General features: G+C 37.1%; 1 protein-coding gene across 1 annotated transcript in view; it reads left to right on the forward strand.

Moving 5' to 3' along the window:
* Positions 1–20196, forward strand: part of KIAA1468 (KIAA1468 ortholog) — a 102542-nt gene that overhangs the window by 75663 nt on the left and 6683 nt on the right. Inside the window, exons 21-28 of the mRNA XM_006892755.1 lie at positions 1044–1150; positions 2348–2447; positions 8122–8204; positions 8433–8496; positions 10354–10492; positions 12454–12570; positions 17021–17109; positions 18607–18677. Of these exons, the coding sequence (XP_006892817.1) occupies positions 1044–1150; positions 2348–2447; positions 8122–8204; positions 8433–8496; positions 10354–10492; positions 12454–12570; positions 17021–17109; positions 18607–18677 (770 nt within the window). The remainder of the gene's footprint in view (positions 1–1043; positions 1151–2347; positions 2448–8121; positions 8205–8432; positions 8497–10353; positions 10493–12453; positions 12571–17020; positions 17110–18606; positions 18678–20196) is intronic.

The following is a 20196-nucleotide window of genomic DNA, read 5'->3' on the forward strand; positions in this document are numbered from 1 at the left end:
AAGACTCTATTACCAAACAAAGTTATGTTTACATAATGCATAGGGGACACCATTCTATTTATAATACCATTAATACACAACGTGTTTCTTTTACCCTTTGAAATCCGAGTACAACAATTCCTATTTCTTGCCTTTTCTTCCACACTGGCCTGAATCATTTTACGTTGTTAAATATAGTCTGTTTAGTTAGCAGCAGTGTTTGAGCCATTGTGCCACCAGGGTTCCTTAAATAAAGATAAAAAAAGGATTTACAAATCAAGGAGCACAACTATTTCTCTTAAGAATGTAGTGGTCTGTGTCATCAAGGCTGAGCCAGTATATTGCAAAGGTAATTTCTTAGAGGTAATTTTTGTTAACTAAGATTAATTATTAGTTTCTATTTGGACACTTAGAGCCAAACCTTATGAGAATTAAAATTAGTTCAGTAAATGTATCAATAGAATATGCTTTTTAATTAATTAAGTCAGAGCTCGCCCATAAAACATTTTAACAGTGAACATATTTAAGATCTGAGGACACAGTACAGGGCAAGGTTCCAGTCAGTTGTTCACAGGGTCACGCTGTCTGATGATACACATGTGGTCTTGTGTACTTGTGCAGCTCAGGAGTGCAATTACAAAACAATAATTCAAAAGTGAGTAACTACATGAGGCTGCTGACTACCATATAGGATAGTGCATGCCAAATGAGGGAACTGAGGTAATGCTTGGTTACCTTACAGTTATGGTCATAGATATATTAGTAAATATCTCTTCCAAACTAGGATAGCCAAGCCCACCCACTTCCATCTGAGTAATTCTCCTCAGAGTGGCCCTTACAGAACAAAGTACAACTACCCCACAGGGTTTCCAAGACTGAATCTTCCATGGAGTGACTGGTGATTTTGAACCGCTGACCTTTCAGTTAGTAGCCCAACATTTAACCCTCTGTACAGCCAGGACTTTCCAAACTAGGATACTTAATCAATATTTTCTAATTGTAGTAATTATGTTTTTGTTCCATTTGATTGCTCAGAAATTCAATCTTGACTTTTTTCTCCATAGGAAGAAGACCGAAAACTGCTGGTGGGATTTTTAGAAGATGTAATGACTCTGCTTTCATTATCACATGCTCCACTTGATAGCCTGAAGGCTTCTTTTGTGGAACTGGGGTAAAAAATAGCAGCTTAGCAGTTTCTTAAAAGCATAAAAGTTTAGAAATTACAGTTAGAGGATGTGCATCTTAAATATAAAAGATTTGACATTTATACTGTATCTCTAGGTTTTAAGACTTAAACAGTTTTGTTTGTACATTGTTTGTATTCTTTAGAAAAGGCTTCAGGTACTTCTAAACAGATAGTGAATATTAAGAACACCTACGTATAGAGTATTTAACGAGGAGAATGGGTGATACTCCTGTTCCAAGATCTGAAGGCTTTTTACAAAACTGGGATACTGTTGATACCATTTAATTAAAAAAAGTTTACAAAAAAAAAAAAAAAAACCACCCCAACCTGAAACTTTTCTATTAAATACATTATGTTCAGAATAGTAAAATATAACATTTGAAGGCACTGTTGGCATTCTTGATCCATCACATAATTTTAAAGTAGAGGAGTGGATACAAACATGTTTTATCCAAGTTTAGCTGGTGAAATAAAATCAAATACAATTTAGAAGAAAACTTTGTTTCCTGGAACTGAAAAATTAGCCCCAAAATGAAAGCCAGCTCGTTAGGCTCCTTTTTGTATTTAATTTCCTTAGTCCTGCTCATAATCTTGTCATCTGGCTGCTAAACTAGTTTTTATTTTTGTCTTTACTGACAACAGGCTTTTGTAGTTATTAATCTACATATGAATAAAAAGCTTCAGAGACCCATTTATGTGATTTGATTCTTCACTTGATATTACAATTACCTTCTACAAAAATTGGGCACGTGTTACCTTGTATAGGTGTATAAATTAAGATCCACAAAATCTGTGATTTACCCTTCTGACCAATACTCTTCCTTTTGTTCAGAAGAGGAAGCTAGGGGTTTTTCCTTTTCTTTTTTTTTTTTTTAAATAGTTTTAACTCTTGTGCTACTGAAGTTGAAATTTCTACCATATTGGTAAATGCTTAGAGAAGTTTAAAAGTGCAATTCCTGAATATGCTGAAGTTGATGATTTTATAAAGTAACTTTTTCAGAGAATCTTATATTTAACCTTAATAGATCAAACCATAAGAGTAATTCCAATTATATGTGAATAGTTTTATCATAAATATTCATTTTAAAATCATGGTAGTTTTCAGCACAGCACTAAGATGGTATAAATCTGATTTTTAGCACTTTTAAGATTTTTAGCATCTTCTGGGTTTTTTTCTTCCAGTGCAAACCCTGCCTACCATGAGTTGCTGTTGACAGTTTTGTGGTACGGTGTCGTGCACACGTCAGCCCTGGTGAGGTGCACTGCGGCCAGGATGTTTGAGGTATGGAAACAGGTGCTTCTGTGGGTTCAGATCACGATGATTTTCTTTGGAAGAGGGAGTAGGGTGGTTTTATCTTTTTTTTTTTTAAAGCACTTTACATAATGTTAAGTTGATGTTACAGTATCTAGTTGTGTACTGTGTGATGGGCCAGAAGTTCAAGAATTTAGCTTTTACATATTTAAGAATGCTTTCTTGGTACTGGTTATTGAATGTTACTCAGTTTTCATTTCCATTTCTCACATTCTCTCAAGTCTTACTTTCACTTTCTTCTCATGTAAATCTCTCATTATATTTGTTTACAGAGGTACTAATGAAGTAATACAATATTGGGTATCTTTCAAGTCATAAAATAATAGATTCATGAGTAGTATTTTGAAAACAGTTCCTGTAATTATGGAAAGAAATGTTTTACTGCTCTGTACTGCTGTCCTCTTTCACTTACCATGTCTCTAATAGCATTCCTGTTCCCTAATACAATAGAAGAGACTGCGCATATCATTTAGCTGAATGATCTTAAATTGCCACAGACTTAAAAAAAAGAAAGAAAATATCTTTTATAAGCATCATATAGAAATCTATGTCTTAGCCTATTTTACTTTGTATATACACAACTTTTTCAGGCTTTCATTGGAACACTGAAATAGGTATTTGAACACTCCTTGATGTTCTTGAGCCGTTTGGAGAGTCAGGCTGCCTGGGTTCAGTCCCATCCCACCCACTTAGTGTCTATAAATTACTAAAGCCTAACTGCTCCTGACTTGAGTTTCCTTATCTGTAAAATTAAGATGGTAATGTTAATAAGTCCTCATCTTACAAAAATTTTCTTAGTATTAAGTGAAGTATTATCTTTAGACCCCTTAAAACTGTATCTGGCACATAATTAGAGCTTAATAAATGTTATCAATTCTTAATATTGAAGACTTTTTCATCCAGATTATCACTTTACTAAATAATGGATTAGGGTAGGGAATATTTATCCAAACGAAAATTGTTCACAGTTTCAATGTGTTTCCTTATCAGTCACACCTAACAAGAACAACAAAAGAAAGAATTGGGTTATTTTCCTTTTTTCCAGTTTTCAGAATCTCTCCAGAACTTAAGGTATATTTGGAAGACTAGGACATTGATACATTTAAAATATATACCTTCTACCACTTTAAAATACATAAGTAAAACCAGTTTATGGACACTAAAGAAACTGCATTTTATCGGGAAGGAGAACATCATCTCCCTCACTGACTAAAAAAATAAAACCTGGTAAATCAGCTCTTCCCTGTCAATGAGAATGCCATATTTAAAAACTGATTTGATGTCTAGTATAAATTTCTTCTTTGATATAAGTAATGTTTTGTTATTTCTTGTAACAGTAAAGAAGCATTATCATGGCGAGCTCTGGTGGCCTAGTGGCAAGAAACTGCACTGCAATCTCAGAGGTGCACAGTTCGAATCCACCAGATGCTCTGCTGGAGAAGGAGGAACAATCTCTTCCTGTACCTGTCAGGTCTGATTTGACGGTACACACAAAAAAATAATAAAATAAAAAATAAATTTTAAAGAAAAAAAAGAAACATTATCATGAGAGAGAAAAGGTCATTCTCTACTACCTTCCCATCTTAATAAAAAGGAAAAGGCATCCTTTTGAATGAAGAACTATCTCTTTAATGCATCCACTTCATAGATTTTATTCTAATACCATCAAAATTTTTCAATCCTTTGTTTCTGAAATGTGTACATGCAGTAGTGAGCATATCACGCACATGGGAATAGATATTAAGATGGAGTGTGCTTCTGTCTGTCTTTTGTTTTTCCTTGCCACCTACACTGATTTTGGCTGCTGCACACTGATTTTGGTTGCTCTGCTCTCAGGTCTGGTCAAGAAACTGCCTGTGCTTAGTCAGTTTTCTGTACTTTTTCAAATCGAACTTCTTAGCCTCATATGAGAGGTTTTTGAATAGTTCATCCGTGACAAAATTTGCCTGGAATGTATGTCCATATAAGTGGCCAGTGGAGACATTTTTTTCTATAGTCCTTATTTTGGACAAATTGTATTAAAAGAATAGAATGCATATGGTTTATAATATTCATTTTTATATTAACTCTTTATAGTTTAGTATTATACTTGCTTCCCAAAAAGATGTTATTTCAAAATAATAGGATATAGAACTAAAATAAGGACATTAATGGATTAAATTTAATTAATTGAATTAGGAAATTAAGGAAAAAGAAACTAATAACTAAAGATAAAAGTAAGAAATAGTTACACCAGGAAGCTAATACGGGATAGTTACGAAAAGCTCTGTTTTCTAATGACGGTACCTAAAAAGAAAATTTAATTGATCTTTTTTTAAGTAAAAAGCAATACTGCTTTTCAAAATAGCAAATTATTAATGGCAATTACTATAAGAGAGCTTTATCACTGGATTCTTAATGTGGCGTAATGGAAGGAGCCCTGGGACATAATAATTGGAAGGCTGTTAACCAAAAAGGTTGATGTGTGGATTCCACCAGCCCCAAAAGAAAGACAAGCACTCTCTTACAGAGCCTTCCAGCCTCCGAAACTGCATGGAGGCAGGCAGTCCTGGCTGGAAGGCAGTGGAGTTTTGGGGTGGGTGATCAAATGGTTTTATGCAGAAAGGCATTTCATGCACTCTCTTTTATGTCAGCCGTAAGAAAGTAGAGTCTATGAGAGCACAGTTCAAAGAAGGCTGGACTTTCAGTGGGGTCAGGCTGCATCTGTGTCCTTGCTTTGCTCCTTTGTTATTGTTATATGACAGTCAGTCAGAACCTCCTCTTAGCCGACCCTCCCGGAGCTTTTCTAAGACAGTAAATCACATGGGAGGAGATTTTCCATCTTTCTCCTATGGAGAAGCTAGTGGATTCCAACCTCAGCCCTTTGGGGCAGTAGGGCAGCTCCTGAGCAAATCCTGGCCAAGTGCATTTTACTCCTTGTACTATCAGTTTCTTCATGTGTTAAATTATTGATAATAATTTACTAAAGATCAGATAATATATTTCATGCAGAATGCTTTACAAAGAGTAGCTATGTAATAATTTATAGCTTATGAACCAGTTATGGTTTTTGTTTTCCAGCTTACAAAAGGGAGTGAGTTTAGAACTTCGTTCAGGGCAGTGAAGCATTAGTTAATCCTCTAGCTCTCCTGGTTTAGGGGGGTTTTGTTTGCTTTAGGTTAATGCTTGTGACTAGACCACAGAAAGTGACATTTCAAGGTGTACTTAACTAAAAAAAGAAAGAAAAAGATACTATTTACTCACTCAAGTTTTAGCTACTTAACTCACAAAATTACACACACACAGACATACAGTATACAGAAAAAAAATGGATTTTTAAAAACTATGTAGGCTATTATAAAGAAGAGTACATCCAGATATTTTAATTGGACTATAAAATATTTGAACTTCCATTAATATTTAAATAACAAAAGGTTTGTCATTTTATTCCTGCTCAGTTTTCTTTGGTCTTTTATAAAAAGCATTTCAAAGTACTAAAATAGATTCCAAAACAATTTAGTTATTACATGAATTGTTATTCATTGCTCTTGGAGGCCATCAACTATCCCAGCTCGGAGCATCCGTGTGACAGGGCAGAAGGTACCCCGTGTGGTTTCCTAGACTGTGCTGTTTCTGGAAGCACGTCAGAGCCACTGGGAGCATTTGAACTGTAGCCAGGCTTGAACCATTATGCCACCAGTGCTGTGCTGCAGCCTTTATAAACCAAAACTCACTGCCCTCAGGGCAGTCCCAAAGGCTCTGCTTATTATCATATCACGTCGGGTACTAGGAAGAATGTCTTCACACATGCATACAGTGATGAGCTTTTATTAGTAAAAATTCCTTGGCATATTCAATCCTATTAGGACTAATTGCATCATAAATGCATTACAGCTTGATTATCATTTAAGATTAATTTATACTTATATTCTAAAATCGAGAGACTGTAGGATTAGGGAAAGTTTGCTCTACTTTGTAATGTGTAATGCATGAAACCTAATTTTTTATAAAAAAAAAAAGGTATATTAATATTGTTCTCTCACATTGTAGGACTGGTTGTTAAATAAATTACCTTTATTCGTAGTTACAGAGATAAAGATAAGTTGTATTTGATGTATTTTTTTTAAATGTATTTGCACTTTCAGAGAAAGGTCCAAGAACTAAGTATACAAATAGTAACTGAATGGCCCACCCAGCCAAAAACTTAAAAACTAAATAATGGCCTTTCCCAAATATATCACATACCTTAAATTTGTTAGTCGTAATAGTAATAAAACTATCATTGTTTCTTGAGGAATCTTAGTTTGAAAGGTCAGCAATTTGTACAGAAGGAAGATGTGATTAGGAAGCCCTGTGGGTCCCCATGCGTTGGAATTCAATCATTAGTGCCCACCATCCTTTTCTTGAGTATTTCATCAGATTATCAGGTGCAACAACACTCACTTAAGCAAGATAATAATGTCCTTTTTTCAGATAAGGAAACAAGAATCCCAACAATGTCCATGTGCCCTGCCAGTGGAGAGCTGGGACCTGAACCCAGCTCTGATTCTCAAGGGGATACTTTGCATTGGGCTGCATTGTATCTTTGTACCTCAAAAAAGAAAGCTGCGTGCTTTGAGAGAACTGTCCTCCGTGAGCTGCAGGCTGACCTGCCCTGAAACCGTCAGTCATAAGCAGTTTCATGGCGGCTGCTCATTTGAGTTTGGTTAAAACAGTCCATTTTGTCCCTTGTTGGTCATAACAGAACCACACTAAGTTTATTTTGAGACGTTCACCATCCTATTGGAAAATGATAAACATTTTCATTAGCATGACAGTCGTGTAGACTGTGACCCAAAGGACAAACTGCCCTTGAGCTGGGGACAGGCTTTGTTTGTTGTTATCGCCAGACTCTTCAGCTTCGTTTTCTTCCTAAGCATCCTCTGCCGTTGTAAAGCACTCTTGTAGCAGTATTTGCTTAGCTTCTAATTTTGGTTTTGCTTTGTGTTTTCTCTCTTGGTTGTGCCTCTCTTCTTCCTGTGCCACTGTGTTTGCTCTCTCCGCGCATCATCTGTGAACTCCCCCGTGCCAACCAATCAGCTGTTGGTGAAGGGGGTGAATGAGACTCTGGTAGCTCAGAGGGTTGTTCCTGCTCTCATTACTCTCTCCAGTGACCCTGAAATGTAAGTGTCGGACCTGCCTTTTATGTTCAGCATCCCTTTCAAACTGTGTCTGTCAAGAAATAACCATCAGCTCCTACATGCAGCATTTTTCAAAAGACTGCAATTGGATGACGCTTCCTCCATTTTAAAAACTAATCGTATTAATAATCACCTGTCGCTTTGTAACATAACAATATGCTAATTTGGAGGCTTTGCATTGAAGAGAAGGGGGTCAAAAAACCCAACCAAATTTGTTGTCAGCAAACACTCTGAAAACCTCATGCGGGCTGATGGTCTGTTTCTTCCAAGCCAAGAAAGGATGCTCTCTCTGCTAACGTCACTAACAGGTGGTTGTACAGTAAGTGTAGTGGCATGAACCAGAGCCTTTTAACATTTAATGTCTCCTGTGGGTGACTAAGCCAGGAAAGGCCAGGGAGTCTGCCTGCCCATCCTCAGTCACGGCTAACCCAGTTCTCATTCCAGTTTACCAAACCATTTTTTATTGCATGTTGACTGGTTTGCAGCTGACTCTTCGAGGCATGAGTGAAGCGTTAGTTGACAAGCGGGTTGCTCCGGCCCTTGTTACCTTGTCCAGTGATCCAGAATTGTGAGTTTCACAGACTGCGACCTTAAGTTATCCTGTCTGTCTTTTTGAGCATTCTTCTTGGTCTGCTTTTTTATTTTATTTTGTTTTATTTGTATTTTGTCATTGCTAGAGACTAATACAGTGTATTTACCTTATACTTACTTTGATATACATTTTAATAATACTCAATTTTCATCTCAGAGAAAGTTTCAGTCTCTGTTGTTTTGTGTGTTTTTTCTGTTCTAACAGCTCTGTCAGGATTGCCACGATCCCCGCATTTGGCACTATTATGGAAACAGTCATCCAAAGAGAGGTAGGCGGTCACTGAGTTTTATTTTTGTCTGTCTACTCTTGAGGTTTAGGGAGCTCTGGTGACTTAGTGGAAAGAAATTGCACTATCAGCTCAAAGGTACACGGTTTGAACCCACCAGCTGCTCTGCAGAAGCAAGGTGAGTAGTCTCCTCCTGTGTGATTCACCACCTGTGAAAATGTGCTGGAGGGTCAGCTAGAATGCACTGCCAACTTGCCAGTATTAAACAGCAACAAACAATGGTTGGGCTAAGGAGCCCTGGTGGTGCAGTATGTAATCCATTGGGCTGCTGACTGAAAGGTTGGCAGTTTGAAGCCACCAGGCCCTCTTGGGGAGAAAGATGGACAGTCCCCTCTATGAAGATTTACAGCCTCAGAAACCCAGTGGAGGGTCATTGATGGCAGTGAGATTTTTACTATTGGGGTAACTGCGGTACCTTAAAAGGAAATTGCAAGCATCGTATCTTTTATTTATTAGTTGTAGACCAGAAGCAACTCTCAATATTTACAAACCTGATAGCCTTTATTCTATATTTCCATATACTTGGGAAGTTTTCAAGGAGCCCTGCTGATGCAATGCACTGGCCTGCTAACTGAAAGGTCAGGAGCTTGAGTCCACAAGCTGCTGCCTGGGAGAAAGATATGCCTCCTTTAAGATTTCCAACCTTGAACACCCGATAAAGAGTCACCATCAGTAGAAATCAGCTTGAAGGTAGAGGGGTCACCATGAGTTGGAATCAACTTGACCAAAGTGGGTTTGGGATTTTTTTTTTTCCGTTTTGGTTGGAAAATCAAGTGTAAGGTAATTCTCAGTTGTTCTATTTCAAGTCCATCTGGACACAGCAGTACTAATTTATTCTTCAAACTAGATCTAGTTCCAAAGCCCTCTGTTCTCCAGTAGGCTTTTGAGCTAGTCTGTATAAAAATTCCCAGTTGCCAGTTTTCACATGTTTGAAGACAGACCTCCATTTCGCACACGGTCATTTGTAGCACACTTAAATGTCACTAGTGAATGCCTCATATGTAACAGTAAAAACCCTGGGTTAGGGCCTCGGGAATCACCAGGCTCTTTGTCCTTCAGATCATACTCTGATCCTGAAATCGTGATTTAATTTAATGTTTGTTAAGTTCTGTTAGCATCGTTAACTGGAAGACACTTCCCAAAATTAATATACCAAGTTCTCCATTTAGTAATGGACATTTTTCTTTACTAGAAGGAAAAAAACTATTTTACAGATTTCCTTTTTCATACAGTTTTTTTAAAAGCAAATAATAATATTAATTAATGCACAAAGTTAAAGCATTTGATTAGTTATGGAAGTAAATGTTTTACATTTTCCACTTCAATATTTCACTGGTGAAGCCACACAAAGAAGCATAGCATTCTGCAAAGCTTGCAATCCTGGCAGAATTTCAACATGTCCTTGACACTGAGATAAAAATGTCTTTTAGGGAAATGTGAGTAAGCTGTAAGTCATTTAATGACTCACTGCTTCAGAAGGTGACTAATCGGACAACTTACACTGTGTCTTAAGAATTACAATTTAGTTATAGAACAACAGAAGCTTATCTTCTTTTCCCTAAATATTGTGAAAGTTTTTCTTCTCCTTTTACAATTTGGGAATATTTACCTTTTTTAAGTCTACCTCCAACCCCTCCCATTCACAAGCTTAAAAAAGAAATACTCAACAAACAAAAGCATTAACAAGTATATACAAAGATGTGAAAGCTTTTCTGAGTCTGAAAGGCTAACTATTTATTTAATTCAAAGCTTCATGTTTAATATGTATCTTTCTCTTTAACAACTTTACTTTTTTTTTTTTTAGTAGTTGATAACATGTACGTATTATTCCATTTTAAGTTGCTGGAAAGAGTGAAGATGCAGCTGGCTTCGTTCCTGGAAGATCCTCAGTATCTAGACCAGCATTCCCTGCACACGGAGATCATCAAGACATTGGGTAGAGTGGGGCCTAATGCGGAGCCCAGATTCCGAGATGAGTGTAAGCTGCGTTTCCTTGTCTTCTTTAGCCCCTGAATTCCAAAATTAGGAAAAGAAGCCTCTCAGTATTATCAGTGGATGAATTATGCAATTTCTTGTACCATATACACTGAGTCATAAGGGGGGGAAGTGTTATAAAAATAATTTCAAGTCATTTTCATTAACATTAATAATAATAATTCCTTAAAAAAATAATTTTAAGTAATTGAAAAAGAACATTTCCTAATATCTATTTATTACAAAGTACTGGGCTGCCTTATGTTTTTATCTTATTATCTAGTTCTTCTAAAGAAGTTTTTATGTTTCTAGTCATGTTCTTAGGAAAAACATGTTTTTCCATCTAACTTTTGATACAGCATTTGATGCTTTACTTGAGAGCTTGCTTGTCTGTGTTTGCTGTGTAGTGATTTTCTAAAGTCTTTTCTTCTATAATATTTCTTTTACTTTGAGTCTCAAATTATATGAAAATTATTTCTTTGGATAGTGTCACAATATACAGCATAATTATTACTTCAAATCCGTTGTGTTATCACAGTTATATTTTAGCCCTTCTATTTGTAGTAATTTGACACGTTGTGAAGAGGACCTAGAGTTTCTTTCTGTTTCCAGTAAAAATTTCAGTCCTCCATCAAATGAATTATGACATATTGTCTCTTTTTCTTTTAAAGATGATAAAATCATTAACAAAATAAATTATGTCCAAAACTCTATGAACTTTGAAAAACGACAATAGTTTAGGGAAAGACTTCTGGTCTTGTATTCATAGGGTTGTTCATAGTCATACTTGACTCGATGGCAAACAACACCACTACTTTTTAACATACTCCCCAGTCAGGTAGCTTCCTTTATAATACTTACTTTGAGGAATAGATTATCCTACTATAGAGAAGTTAATAATAAATAAAGTACAAACCATATCAAAGAATATTAACCCAAATAAGCTCATGGATTTGGTTCATTGGATTGGAGGCTAAAGTCAGTCACAGTTTCCTGGATATCCTATATAAATGGCCTCATCACCTGTCCACTGCTTCTGTTCAGCCTATAGTTTATTACATAGTGATGGTGCCTTTTGAGTTGGTTTCTGCTCATAGTAACCCTCTCTACAACAGATCACATCGTTCCCAGTCCAACATAACTTTTAGGGTCTTAAAAGTTACAAAGCGCTCATCCATAACACACCAAGCAACTGGGAAGATCAAATAGGAACCTTCCTTAATAGGCTTAATTTATGCTGATGAGAGAATAGCCCACAGAGGGCCAGTGAAACTCGCTGCACAACCTGAAGAATGCAGTCAGTGCCAATGAATTATACAAGCACAAGCTGTTGAATTAGTGAGTGTTCTTTTGTGTATATTCTTAACAGCAACAAAAATAACTAACTAGTATGCTTTGTAAACTTTAGCTCAAAATAAAGAAAATGTTATTTGGCCAGCACCTGAAAATAAGCCATTTGTTTGTTTTTTTTAAAAAAAGGAATGTTGAAGCTAATCCATCTATATTTATAGACATGTCAGTTTGCAAGTTTAATGAAAGGACAGGTAAGTGCTATAGCGGCTTATTGGACAGACTCTGAATCCTTGGCCCTTATTCAGCAGTCCTCTTCATCATTCACCCTCTTGGTGACCTTTCTGCTTTCCTAATTCTGTTACCAAAGTACTTTTTGGTCTTGTTTTTATTTCACAAATCAGTTGTTTTATCTGGAACATTATTCACTTTTTATTTTTTAATGTTTTCTTTTATCCTGGTTTACTTTTTCACGAAGATGCTCTGAAATGGTTTAGTCATACATTGAAGACGCCTCAGAGTGGCAGTATTTGAAAGACTTTTTCTTTTTTTTTAATCAAAATGGTAAATTATTATAAAATGCATTCATGTTGTATGTGCACATGTTAATTTAAGGGGCTTAGTTTTTGGGGTGTTTATTTTTAAGTAACAATTTGGTTTTTTCCCCCTTTACAGTTGTTATACCACATTTGCATAAGTTAGCCTTGGTGAACAATTTACAAATCGTGGATTCAAAAAGACTAGACATTGCCACTCATCTTTTTGAAGCCTACAGTGCACTTTCCTGCTGTTGTATCCTTGCCAAAGAATGTATGTCTGTGCTCTGTAACCAGTCTTACAGTGGGTCTCTGGGGTTGAAGCATGAGAAGTAAGGTTTTTATCTTCAGCTCATCTAAAGATGATGGAAAACTGAAAATTTTAGTGACTTCTTCATCTATAACTCTTATCATCTTTTAAAAAAATAATTTTAAATCTTCTGGGATTGCACATGGAATAATTTTGAAAATTATCAGTGGAATACTTGGTCTGAGTTTTATCTCTGTTAATAATATAACTAGGCAAGAAATTTAGGACAAAATTAATTATAGCTGAAACTTCTGTTATTCTCTTCCCTTTACGTTCTTGTTATAAGCTTTTTGTATTCCCTGGTATTTAGATTTTTCAGTGACTGCTTAATCATCAGTACCCAGTCAGTACCTAGAGAGAGACCCTTTATTGGATAAGAACATAGCTAGCACGGTTACTCTTCTCCAGAGAGGGCAGAGAGAGCTGGGAAATCCTCTAATCCGGTGTCAACACTGGGTTTTAGAAATGATTAAACTAAGGCTAAAATAGCAATGACTACTTTTGGGCTTTGTAGTATTAAAAAAACCCATTAAACTGTAACTAAAGCATGTTAATCATCAGTTAAATGCTGTCTTTACGACTTTATGTTAGTTCCCTAGTAAAATAAAACTAACAAGAAAGTGCAGGTAAAAATGGGCAGTATTCTCTTTTCTACAGGCAAATTGAATCTCAGCTTCGAGATACTTGTCTTACAAAGCACAAGTGTTCTAGAAAAGTGAAATAAGAGATGAAAAAAGACTATACTTGTTCTGTCCCCTCAAGTTGAAACCATTTGCTAGCTGACCCTCCAGTGGGTTCTTAGAGCCTATGACTCATTTGGGAAGAGATTGTCTTTCTCCAGGAGCAGCTAGTGGATTCGAACCCTGTGCCTTTAGATTAGCAGTGCAGGTCCTCACTACTAGGCCACCAGAGCAGAAATGAACTTCTAAAGCTATATAAGTGCATGCAGACAGTATAATCAAATAACCATGACAGAAATAAGTAATACTGGAAAGAGATTCCTAGTGATACTCAAGTGGAGAGAGAGCAAAGAGTTTCAGGATTAATATTTATGGTTTAACTTTGTATATACCAGTTCAAAGTAAAAAGCAATGTTTACAGGTACCTTTCAATAAGATGAATAAATACATTACAGAATACCATTGATACTGTTGACTCAGTCTCTTGACTGAAATATATGTGAACAGAGAGAGACTACATTTTAAAGATTGTACACCTCAACTATCTGTGTATCTTTTATGAGTCTAATTCCAATAAAAGCAGAACATACCATCTGGGGTTTTATTTTTCTTGTTGGCGTTTTCAGCTTGAAGGAGATAGAGGAAGGAGGAAAAGGGAACTGATACTCTAAATCACCAGGGAAGAACTCCTCAGGAATGGGGAAGTGGCAGGTCCTTGCCGTAAAGTAATAATGACATTTTGAGTTTGTGTCTCAATGAAGGAAAAAAACGCTGATACTCATACATGTTCCCTAGACTTAGGGAAAGTTGATGTTTAAAATTTAAGTAAAAAGTCATGGGTAATCCTATGTAGCAGAAGTTTCTAAAAGATTATGCCTCAATGAAAATTAAAAAGTCAAAAGATCAAAATTCTTCCTTTTGTAAAAGTGTATTTTCCAAGTGAGAAAGGCAACAATTTCAAAAGCAGTATCTGAACGTGGATAAAGAATGACTGCTGCTGTGTGTTGAGATATGCAGAGTTATACTAGAGCACGTACAGTGAAGAATACAGTAAGGGGAAGAACAGTGGTCCCTGCTGAAGTACTCAAATGTCAGTATTCAAAGTATCAGTTCTGGGAGTCAGAACTTGTACTGAGTCAACGGAGTGGCGTGGGCAAGATCCCTTTGTCTAAATTTGTTCAGCTGTCCGCTGCAGACTCTGCTGATCAGGACACCATCGTACAGAACTCCTTTCAGCACTGATGTCATCTCTTTGTAGGCACACATAGAATAACCATGATGAGTAGGATTCTGCACAATAATTGTTCAAGAAACCATGTTTAATGAAGCGCAAAAAAAAAAAAGAAACCATGTTTAAGACAAAGTTGAAAAAATGTCACTCTTAACCTGGATAAGAGTAGACTTAGAGGTGAAATCAGACACACTGTTGCTACAGTACAGCACTAACAACAGAAGTTGCAGAAATCAGGTGGGGTTTTTTTGCTTGAAAACTTTTGATTGAGCTGTCTGAAAATTCAGGGATCTCTTAGAAAACTGAGACTGTGTTGTCATTGTTCACGTTCATAGCCTCATGCCCATCCTTGAAGGATGAGGTAGAGAGAATTCCTGATGTCTGCTAGAAGCAAATGATCCTTATGTGTCCCCCCCCCCAACTCTTGAGATTCTGTAATTCCATGGGGAAAAGGTAGGGCCACACAGTAAGAAGAAAATGGCCTGCTTCCTGCCTCCATTGTAACGACACCTTCAGCTTCTCAGTCCGTGCCCCGATTTTTCAGTCCTTTCCCCATCAGACTTTTACCTAGTAACCCAAAGGTCCTGCTCCCAGATGTGTACTAAACAAGACTGCGTAACTGTTGGGTTGCAGCCTCTGGCCTGACGACAGTGTGTTTGGTACTACGCGATACCATATATTGTGGTTTCTCTCATTGCCTTCAAGTTGGAATTGACTCACAGCTGACCTCTTAGCAGGTTTCTGGAGGCTGTAAGTCAGATAGTCAGAGATTACCTATCTTTCTCACAAAGAGCTGCTGAGTGGATTCAAACTGCCCAAGAGGCACTGCTTTTGGGTGACTAGCCGCACTCCATTGACCTCAGCCACTGCAGCCCCTTCTCTACTTTTAGAACCACTGTTAATTCATAGAGAATTCCGGCACATAGCCCACAGCGAGGCACACTGCTGATCCGCAAGCTGCGCCTCTTCAGTGGTTTGGATCCACCAGCAGCTCCATGACGGGAAAGATGGGCCCTCTCCTCCCCTTGCCATTTGACAGCCTTGGAAAGCGGACTGGGAGGTCGGCTCGGAGTCGGAAAGGACGTCTTCGCTGAGTCATAGGTAAACAGTTGACCAAAGTGACGTTAGTTAGGTGGCAGGTTCTCAGTTCCAACACCTGCTGTGCAGGAGAAAGATGTGGCAGCCTGGGGCCCCACGGACAGCTCTGCTCTTCCTGTAGCATCTGCTTGAGTGGGAATCAACTTGATAGCACCAGATTTGGTGTTTTATTTAAATCACAAGTTTCTCATTGTTTGAAATGATGTCGAATTTTTATTTACAACTGCTTTCAAGGCAGTAGTTACATATTAAGAGCACGTGTATCTTGCATGCCAACCTGCTAATAAAAAAGTTGGCCATTCAAATACACCAGTCACTTCATCTAGAGAAATGGGCCATCTCCTCCAAGATTAATGGCCTCGGAACCCAGATGCAGGTCACCAGAGTGTGGATTAACTTGGTGACACTGAATCTTTTATTTGGTTTACTTTGTTTTGTTTACTAGGATGCTTTGTTTTCTTTAATTCATTTTTATTAGGCATCACATTATTTGTTTCAGAAAATACTGATATGAGAACTGACCTGTCCCTCTCCCTATTTTAATATGGCCTAATATTTCTTTTAAAAAAAGAGTATTTTTTTAATTAACAACCCTGATGAGAATGTGCCAGAGCTGACAGAAATGAGCAAGGTGAAAACTGGGAAGTGTAATTAATACCAAACTTACATAATTAAAAGTTCTCTGACCCAGTTCAATCAGGAGAACCAATAATCGGGAATCCAGAAGGGTATTTAAAGCAAGAAATCAGGACAATGGTATATAGCGACTATATTGTCTTTAACTTAAAATACATATGTATATTTTGTTTTTGCTAATCTTTTGGTGTAGGACTGAGGATTTTCTTGTGTGTGAATCTGCTAATGAGAATTAAACATCTTAGACAAACGGTAGGTGGTTCAGGATAGAGCAGGTTCAGAGCTCTTGTTTGTAGGGGCGGTAGGAGTGCTGGTCAACCACACTTAGCAGCAGCATGCAGAAGAAATGCAACAGCTTCAAGCAATTCACCTCTTGTGAAACTTTCCATGTAACTCACGGGAATAATTCTCTAACTAGCCATACTTTATATCATTTAAGTATTAAATGACATTTAATTTTAGATTCATTTCATATATTCATGTAAAATTCTTAACTCGTATCAGCTGTAAAAAATGTTTGAATGTGTCAGAAAACAAGTGGAAGACAGAAATAATAAAACAAAATTGACTTAATCTTTTTATGAATTGAGTTTACAAATCATACTGGTTTTTCACAATTGACTTGATAATTGATTTTATAGGTGGGAGTCTTTAAGGAAGTCAGTTGCCTGAAGTCAGTAAGCAAGTAATCTTCATTCTATTTAGGTATCAGTTGTGGTTTGTTTAATTCTCTTAACTACAGTGTCTTAAGTCATTTCGGAAGATTTAATGGTTAACCACTTTTTACCTGGTCTCAGATGTTTACGCATTGACATGGAGCACCTTTCTCCAGAGCATGAGGTGAGCTGCTGAACTGCTTGGGGCCAGAATCCACGATCAGTGGCCGTGTTCAGTTGGGCATTTCCTGTGCGGGCTTTCACTCTTCTTTATGTTTCACTATGAAATGCTAATTGTTTTTAACATCCAGCCCCATGTAATTCCCAAGTAAGAAATCTTACTTAGGAAATCTTGGGGAACTGGTTTAATTCTTGACAGTGGGTATAGTACCTTATACATCACTGAATATTAACAGATTTTTGTTAGAGAGTGTATTTAAAGCACTTTATAACTGTAAAATGTAGTCGAATGTTAATTATCTCTGTCCATTAATTTTCTTAGAAAGTTTGCTTTCACCACTTCCTCGTAATTCTTTCATTCTGTTCTACTTCTCTTCCTGCTTTCCTTCATGTTTTCTATAAAAATTTATGTTTATTCTGTTCTGTCTTTCACTTGTTTTCTACCATCTTTTTTCCTGCTTGTTATGCTTTATTCTCCCTTAATAAACAAAACAGAAAGTCCCCTTCTTCATTCTCCCTTCACGGTCTCCTTTCCATCCTGATGGTCTGAATGCCCTCTCAGCTTTCCCACTGTCTTGTTGGTACATGGCGGTCACTGACACCTCAGCACTCCAGTGAAACTGCTGTTCTTAAGTTCACTAGCACATTGTCACACTGAATGAGCACATGTTATGCATCGGAGCCTTGTGTGATGATTACAATGGCTATGAGTGGATCTGTATTACCTGGTATGTGTCTGTACTAAATGTATGTTGTTATGTGGTGTTGATTCAGTACTGAGGCAAATCACACAGGCGGAGATTGCCCTTCTCTGTCGTGTGGAGCAGCTGGTGGATTCAAACTTTCCATCTTTGGTTTAGAAGCACAACTCCTTACGATTAGGCCACCAGCACTGCTCTAAGTATGTGTGGGTGTGAATATACATATTTTGCTTTTGACATTAGTTGGTAGAGGAAACTAAAGGAGAAAGTGCACTAGATTTAAAGACAAGGCTAATGAAAACCAAATGAACGATTTTGTGGTTGAGATCTTTAAAAGCTATTTGTTCACTTGGTCTGGCAGTTAAACTTTTTAAATAACTGCTAAAACTTGACATTGTATACTGTTATTAACAATGTTGTTGTTGTTGTTGTTGTTGTTATGTGCCGTCGAGTCGTTTGCGACTCATAGCAACCTTTTGTACAACAGCCCTAAACCGTGCTCTATCCCGTGCCAATCTCATTGCCTCTGACACACCCATCCCAATTACCCCAGTCACTGAATCAATCCACCTCATAGAGGGTCTTCCCCTCCTGTGCTGTCCCTCTACTCTACCCAGCATAATGTCCCTCTCTAAAGACTTGTCTCTCCTTACAACATGTCCAAAGTATGTCAGGCGAAGCCCCAGAATCCTTGCCTCCAAGGAGCAGCCTGGTTTAACCCTTTAGCCAAGAGTTTAGATCAAACTTTAGTATGTCCCTGTGTAAACTAGACTTCACTAAAGTAGTTTTCTTTTTGTCAGGTTATCTTAACTTCTATGATAAAAGAATGTGAACAAAAAGTAGAGAACAAGACTGTCCAAGAGCCGCAAGGGTAAGAGGTTGATTTTTTTTCTTTTACATTCTGTCCAGCTGACCCACTCTTCTCCGTGTGTCCTTGCTATAGAGAGGCATTTGTCGTCTTTGTACTTTGATAGTCATACATTTGGAAGGAGAGAAATTATATCCAGCAAATATATTTCTCAAATACTGCTAATATAAACATCTTTTTCCTGTGTTTACCTCAGATTGCTTCCATTATATAATCTTTCTGGGGGAAAAGAAAGTTGACTTTTAGAAGCTGATTTTTGTCATGTTATTCAGCTTTCTCTGGTCTTACTGACTTTTAAGAATTTTTTACTATATAGAAAATTTTAAATAAGTATAAAAACACAATTAATATTGTGTCAGCCACACCCTACCGACTTTCCCCTCTATGTCAGTCTGTATCCCTGAATAATAATAACTGGGGGGTTTTTGGGAGGGGCAGTTAATTATTATTAAATTTTATTCGTTTTAATGAACATTTACAGAGATTTTGGGTTTTCATTCATTCATTGTTGCAAAATAACTGTTTTTTAAAAAACATAAACAGCTTCATCATATCAAAATAATCATAACCTCTTAAGAGCAGTTACTTGGCATGTGGTCACATTTCTAGTTAGAAGTGTTATAAGCAACTTGTTTGATTGCTTTTCTTTGCTGCCTATTTCTTTGACTCAAGACCAAAGTGATTTCTATATATTGCAGTTGGTTGATTTTTATCTTTAATTTCCCTTTCCAGCTCTTTTTTCACTCCATTCAGTTTACTTTTTTAAAAAATTGGGTCATTTGCCCCACAAAATTTTCCATCTGGATTTTATTAGTTACACCCTGATGACCTTTAACATACCATAGCTGAAAATTGGTGGTTAAGTTTAAGTCTAAAGACTTAATCAGATTTGCTTCTTTTTTATCTAACAGAACTACTTCACAGAATAAAGTGGATTTTTATCATGAAGCAGACAATGTCTGGTTTGGATTTTTTGTTGATTTGTTTTGTTGGGTTTTTTGAGTGTGTGATGTCAGCAACTATATTAATGATGAATACCTACATCCACTAATCCATTGGAGGCTATATGTGATAATTGTTACTGTTATGTTCCATCAAGTCAAAATCAACTGGTAGCTGATCCTCCAGCTGGTTTTCAGAGGCAGCAGATTGCACGGGAGGAGATTGCCCGTTTCTTCTGTAGAGGTGGACTCAGGCTGCTGCCTCTGGGTTGGTATCACACGTCTTCCCACTAGGCTGCCAGGCCTCCCCGTTTGTGCTAATACTTGATCATTTTTCTAAACTTTCCCATATCTGTTTGGCAACAAATTAACTGTGTGACTCATACAGTAAAGGAAAGAGAATTGCTTTATTTTATTACTATTATTGAGATTTTAATGAAAGTTTATAGGCAACTTGGATTTCCATTCATTCATTGTTGCGTATTTTTCTCCCTGCCTCCCTCCCTGCCAGTTCACTTTTCTGTTTTGGGGTGGGGGGGTCTTTAATTTTTATACAGTCTGTCCCTCCCCTTGCTTACCCC

This window comes from Elephantulus edwardii, unplaced genomic scaffold, assembly GCF_000299155.1.
Source record: "Elephantulus edwardii isolate Elephantulus edwardi_28Jun2011 unplaced genomic scaffold, EleEdw1.0 scaffold00118, whole genome shotgun sequence".
Lineage (NCBI taxonomy): Eukaryota > Metazoa > Chordata > Mammalia > Macroscelidea > Macroscelididae > Elephantulus > Elephantulus edwardii.